We start from the raw sequence: 6165 nt of genomic DNA, 5'->3' as shown, positions 1-6165 counted from the left end.
TGTATTTAGGCTCACTCTTTTCCTTTTTTTTTTTCTTTTTTTAGAGTTCTCAGACCTTTTCAAAAGTTCTCAGGCCTTAAGTACCACGCTATCCAATGGATAGAATTGTACAGCCAGCTCCCTTAATCAGCTGATTACGTGGGTAGGCTTACCTTATACAACTCGTAAGGCTAGGTATTAAGTTGGACCATATGAAATTGCTGTTTGTTTTTTTTTTTGGTGAAATATGACAGAATAGAGGCAATTTCACATGACTTAACCTAATATGTCTTGGTTACAAATATGATACGCTTTTTCCCTTGGAGACGTAGAGTTAAACTGGAGAGCTAAGACTAATGAGCAGAGCGCTGGGCCTGTGGTAGGTGCAGCAACTCTCTGCCCAATGAATGCACGCATGTGTCAATGAACGACCAAACAAGACACAACTATGTAAACAAGAGCGAAATTGCATGGTACAGACTTGTGGTAATGGAACTGGCAGAACAGATTAATCATATGAAGCACTTTGGCAATTACTTTAAAGTCTTTTTAACCAACATTCTCTTTTTAATTTAATTTTGTTTTGTTGGCAAGAGATTGGCATTGCCTGTGAGAGAAAGCAGTCCTGGCATATTTCGCTGCTGACTCTCCTCATTAGGGAATAAAAAATGGAAACATCATAGGAGCTTAAGGAGGAAAAGAAGCATTGTGGATCTAAGAGAGAGGAGACTTCAGAGGTTGGTAGGATTTTCATGAAGCATACTGCTTTTCATTTGGCAGCAAGAATTATCTCCAGGGGCAAGATCTTAAATTGGAAGGTCCTGGTGTTTTTCTTTCCATACAATCCCAGGGAAGCAAACAGCTCTGTTTTTTTTTTTTTTTCGGTCTGGAAATCCTAGAGAAAACAAAAGATTATCAAATTTTAGTTATTAATAGGACTGCAACTTTGGGTTCATCCACCTGTCCATCTATTCATGCCCTTATCCTGTTGCACCATGACGTGCCAGATACTGTTTAGGTGCTGGGAGTAGAATGAAGTTTAAGATATAAGACACATTTCCAAGCTGGAGGGGATATTCATCTTGTGTAGGGAGAGTAAATGTGGTTAGTGCTGGAAGAGCAGAGGGAAAAGTGCTCAGGGAGCATAGAGAGAGAACTGATTCCTAGAGGAATCAGAGGAGATTTCACTAAAGGGATGTTAATTAGCCTGAGTCTAGAATAGAGGTTTGCAACACTGGCTATAGATTAGAATAACCAGAGGATTAAAAAAACAGAAAGAAAAGAAAAAAAGAACCATGCCCAGGCAGGATCCACCACAAAGGTTCTGGTTTTATTGACTTGAGATAATCTGTTTTGTTTTGTTTTTGATTTTGTCCTTTTAAAAATTTTTTTTAACTTTATTTATTTATTTTTTTCCCCCAAAGCCCCAGTAGATAGTTGTATGTCATAGCTGCATATCCTTCTAGTTGCTGTATGTGGGACGCGGTCTCAGCATGGCCGGAGAAGCTGTGCACCGGTATGAGCCCAGGATCCGAACCCGGGCCGCCAGCAGAGGAGCGAGCGCACTTAACCGCTAAGCCACGGAGCCGCCCGATTTTGTCCTTTTTAAAAAAGCTAACTAGGTAAATATAATGAGCAACTAGGTTGAGAACCACTGACCTAGAAGGAATAGAAACACAGAAGGTGACTGAAGGAGAGTGAGGTTGAATTGGGCGAGGGAAGAGAAAGAGTGCATTCCACTTTAAGTAAATAGTATGTAAAAAGAAAGATGATGTGTTCAGATTTTCAACCTCATGATGGGGGTAGGCCGTTTAAATGGGAAGCTGGAACTGAACATTCTGCAGAAAATTGGCTGCCTGGAAGAACTTCCTTGAGGGAAAGATTCAGCAAGACAGATTTCATACGGTCTAGTGTCTCAGGGAGGAACTGGTGGACCATCATTGGTCAGATGTGAAAAGTCACCCAGAAGATGCTAGTGTCCTCAAAACTGTTTATATAGTGGGAGAGGGAACTTGATTTCCATTATCCACGAAACACAAAATGTGGAACCTGAATCAAGAAATTTACATAAAAACCTGGTGCAAACCAGATGAAAACAACAAGGCCTCCCAAGAAGCAAATTAACACTCGAAATACCTTCACTACCCAGAGGTGACAGGGTTCCCACAGGATACAATTTCCACTGAAGACTAAGCCTGTAATAAAAAATTACTTAAGTACTCAAGGAAGAAAAAAATGCCATGAGAATGAGTAAGCAGACATAATAGACAAAGAATTACAGCGCCGAAACTATATATTCTGGAGCAATCTGAGAGAGACTTCCATATGAACATACTTAACATATTCAAAGAGATAAACATAGGAAAAAAAATCCAATAGGCTAGGAAAGAAAAATAATTGACTTGAAAAAGAACCAAATAGAAATTTTAGAATAATAATTTAAACAAAATTCTCAGATTCGTTACGGTGTAGACTATATGTAGCTGAAAAAAAAAGAAGTGGAAAATTAGAAGATAGAGCTGAAGAAATCACGGAGAAAGCTGCAGAGTATTCCACATAGAAAGAGATAGGTAGAAAACAGAGGTGCTGAGTGCTAATAGCATGGATTTTTGGAGAATACAAATGCTCTTTGGAATAGAAAGCTTTGGAGTGAGACTTTAGGTAGACGAGAGACAGAGTTAGCGTATATTTATAAATCAATTATCCTAAAATTTAAGACAAATTCTAACATGTATATTGTTACCATATTATTGAGTTTCTAAGTGTGTTTGCTGAGAAGGGCAAAAAACATTCTTGTCATATTAAAATTTTCGTTGTAAGAGTTGAAAGTATGGTTGAATGATAAACTCGAGGCTCTGAGTCTTTGTTTGAGGAAACTACATGATTGTTTCAGAAATTCTGTTGTAGGAAGCTGTTTGTTCAATCAAAAATGTAAGCTATGATTTCCGTAGGAAGTTAATCTTACTAGTTAATCTTGTGATAATTAACACTTGGGCTAAATCTCACTTATCTATTAGGATTCTAATTAATTCTCCTGGAATAAAAGACTCAGCAGATCCTCTTAGTATTAGAAATAAGGCTAAAGTCCTGCCTTCTTGTAAAAATTAGAATAATGCAATTTCAGGTGATTAGCTCTAAAACGCAGTGCAGAATCTCAGTTTTCTTAAACACTAGTAAAGTTAAAATCACAAAATTAAAATTCAGTAATTACCATTTATGTAAATTTTAAAAACAACCAAAACAACATCAATTTTTTTAAATTGGTACATATATATTTAGTACAAATACAAAAATATGGACTGGCAGGATGCACACTAACTTAATGACAGTGATGTATCTGAGTTGTGTGGGAGAGAGGAATGGTACCTAGGCTTTTTGTGGGGGGAGGGGATGTAGTATAAAGTATCTGTAATTGTCTTTCTCATAAAGGGGGTCTCAAGTATTTATGTATATGTATACATACACACATATACACACTGTATATTATATATAGATATATAAAGTACATATGATACATATGTGTTTAACATTTGTTAATTTTGATGTTTGTTATGTTTCTGTAAACTTTTTATATGAACATTTTGATAATTAAAAAGTAATACAATCATTACAATTTATTATTTGTTTATAGTTCTATTTAAATGTAGAGGTAGGAGATGTTAAAACTGCATGCTAAATGACACATAAAGACTGATTTGTGCATTTCCACTATTCATCTCATTTTTATCCTCTGTTGACATAGATAATCTAGAAGTTTAGTACAAATGAATTCAAGAGCTAGTTTTCAAATCAAATAATCCCCAAATGCATATTTTTGTTCTTAATAATATCAAATAAGTTGTTCTCACCTTAAGAGATTACTTTTTTTCCCGTTTCACAGGCAATTCCCTCAAATGTGAGTGGGCAGGAGCACAAACATTGTCCGTCGATCTGAATCACTGTACCTCCATTTTGGCAAGGGTGGCATTTTCTTACACTGAATTCATTGATATAATCTTCAATGGCCCTTTCCAAATTTTGTTTCTTTTGGTGTGCATCTCTTATTTTCACTGGAACCAGATTATATATAGGAGACAGCTGGAAGAAAGTAAAACGTTTAATATGAGCTCTTTTTCTACTGGTGGAACTTGTGGAATATTCTTCACTTAATTATTTATTTATTGGTTAATTAATTCAACAAAGGCGTATTGAATGGTTATTATTGCCAAATACAATGTTAGCTTTTAAAACTATACTAGTGATCTCATGAAGATCACATTATGGAGATAAGGAGACTAATATTAAAATAATCATACAGACAAATTTAGAACGGAAACTGTGATAAAAATGAGCAATCATGGATTTAAACTTGTTTTTGTGTGAGGAAGATCAGCTCCGAGCAACCATCCACGCCAATCCTCCTCTTTTTACTGAGGCAGACTGGCCCTGGGCTAACATCGGTGCCCATCTTCCTCCACTTTATATGGGACGCCGCCACAGCATGGCCTGACAAGCGGTGAAACAGTGCGTGCGCAGGATCCGAACTTGGGCCACCAGCAGCAGAGCGTGCGCACTTAACAGCTACGCCACGGGGCTGGCCCTGATTTAAACTTTTGGCAGGATAATGTATTGACATATTTATTGTGAATTGTTTTTGCTGCCTTCTTCCCTCCTCCCCTCTTCCAGAAGGTAGCCAGGTGCTAGCCATCTCTTGTCTAAGAGGAGGTTTGTGTGCAAGGCCAAGTCTAGAATGCCCCTGAAGGCAAACACGTTATTGGCTTTTTTCTCTGAAAGCCTGAACTCACTGAAACATTTTTGCAGGGAGGAGCATGAGAAGAAGTCCACTGAGAGAGGGGATGCCTTCAGACCAGGAAGGGGAGAGAGTTAGTCTGTACCTCAAACAGCAGGAAACCATACCTAGATCTCTAGCAGTTATTTTGGGAAGTTGCACGACTTGTGCGGGGCCCCCAGGGAAGCTGGATATCAGGGACCAGGGCTCCAGTTTTATCGATGATTCTCATGTACAATCTTGGCATAGAAGGCTTGGAACCACTTGACTCTAAGCAAACATGGGAGCTTGAACAATGAGGTTATCAGGGTGACCACAATGGACTAAATACTTATATGTATCATATCCCCATTTCCCAGACAGAAGCATCAGGATTCTTATACTAATTTAGGCAGCAAGAAAGGACCTCCCTGAATACCATCCAACATATGAATGAAGGATAAATTTTCCAGCAGCAATGAAAAGATGGTATCTCAATGTCAAATTTAATTAGACTTAAAGAAAATGAAGTAAAATGATTTATTTCGCAGGCTCAATTTCCTGGAGCAAGACACATAGTTGCTACCACTGAATCGGGAAAGCTTGGAAAAGCTTTCCTGAGAAAATGACTATTAAATTGAGATTTGAGGGTGTTAAGGCAGAAAGAAAAGTATTCCAATCATACAATGCAGAATTCAAAAAATTTTTTTGGTGGAGAGACCATCACATATATAGAAAATTTGTATCGCATGTCCGTTTAATTTAAACAAATTAAATTGTGTGACTACAAAGAGCTGTTTGAGTAAATAAATTGTTAGAAATTGAGGGCCTTTGGGAGAATAGCACTTTGAAATAAAAGACCACAAAATTTAAAAGAAATTGGAATATAAAGACTCAAGAAAGAAGAGATAAAAATATACCACAAATTCCTGCAGAAGAGTAATAACAAATTAAGTAATGTCACTAATCTTTTTTCTGAGGACAATGAGAAAAGCTAAACAAAATAAAACCCAAATTAAAAATCTGCTTGAAGGCCCTAGAGAACTAACAAGATAATAAAGAATGACTGGGCTAAGGTTTGGGAGACGGTGGAAATTCAGTGAGGTGAGCCCAGTATTTTTGGGCTACCAGTCCCCTTGCCACATTTCCTAACTCAGAAAGAGGAGTCAAGGGGCTAAGAGGTAGAGCAGCACATTACTGGGCTGGGGAAAAAAGGTGGGAATTCAGGGACAACAAAGGTAAACAGCTGTGCTTTGCGTTGGATGCAAAGGCCTACAACCCTGGGAACCGGAAGGGGGTAAGCCTGGCAAAGACTGCAGCCTGGTTTGGATCAAAATGATCCTGAATCATTAGTACCCCAGAAGCCTTCCAGATGTAAATATATATTTTCTTTGAAGGAAAATAACATCATGCCAGGCCTCGAGCTACCCCTCTAACAA

The 6165-nt window shown here is 37.8% G+C and overlaps 1 protein-coding gene across 1 annotated transcript in view; it reads right to left on the bottom strand.

The window, feature by feature from the left end:
* Positions 1-3828: 3828 nt before the first annotated feature.
* The window catches only part of C9 (complement C9), a 44512-nt gene continuing 42175 nt past the window's right edge, over positions 3829-6165 (bottom strand). The window contains exon 10 of the mRNA XM_058564186.1: positions 3829-4056. Coding sequence (XP_058420169.1) covers positions 3829-4056 — 228 coding nt within the window. The remainder of the gene's footprint in view (positions 4057-6165) is intronic.

The sequence above is a fragment of the Diceros bicornis genome, chromosome 20 (assembly GCF_020826845.1).
Source record: "Diceros bicornis minor isolate mBicDic1 chromosome 20, mDicBic1.mat.cur, whole genome shotgun sequence".
Lineage (NCBI taxonomy): Eukaryota > Metazoa > Chordata > Mammalia > Perissodactyla > Rhinocerotidae > Diceros > Diceros bicornis.
The sequence above is the reverse complement of the archived record's forward strand: the minus strand, read 5'-3'. Positions and strand labels throughout refer to the sequence as shown.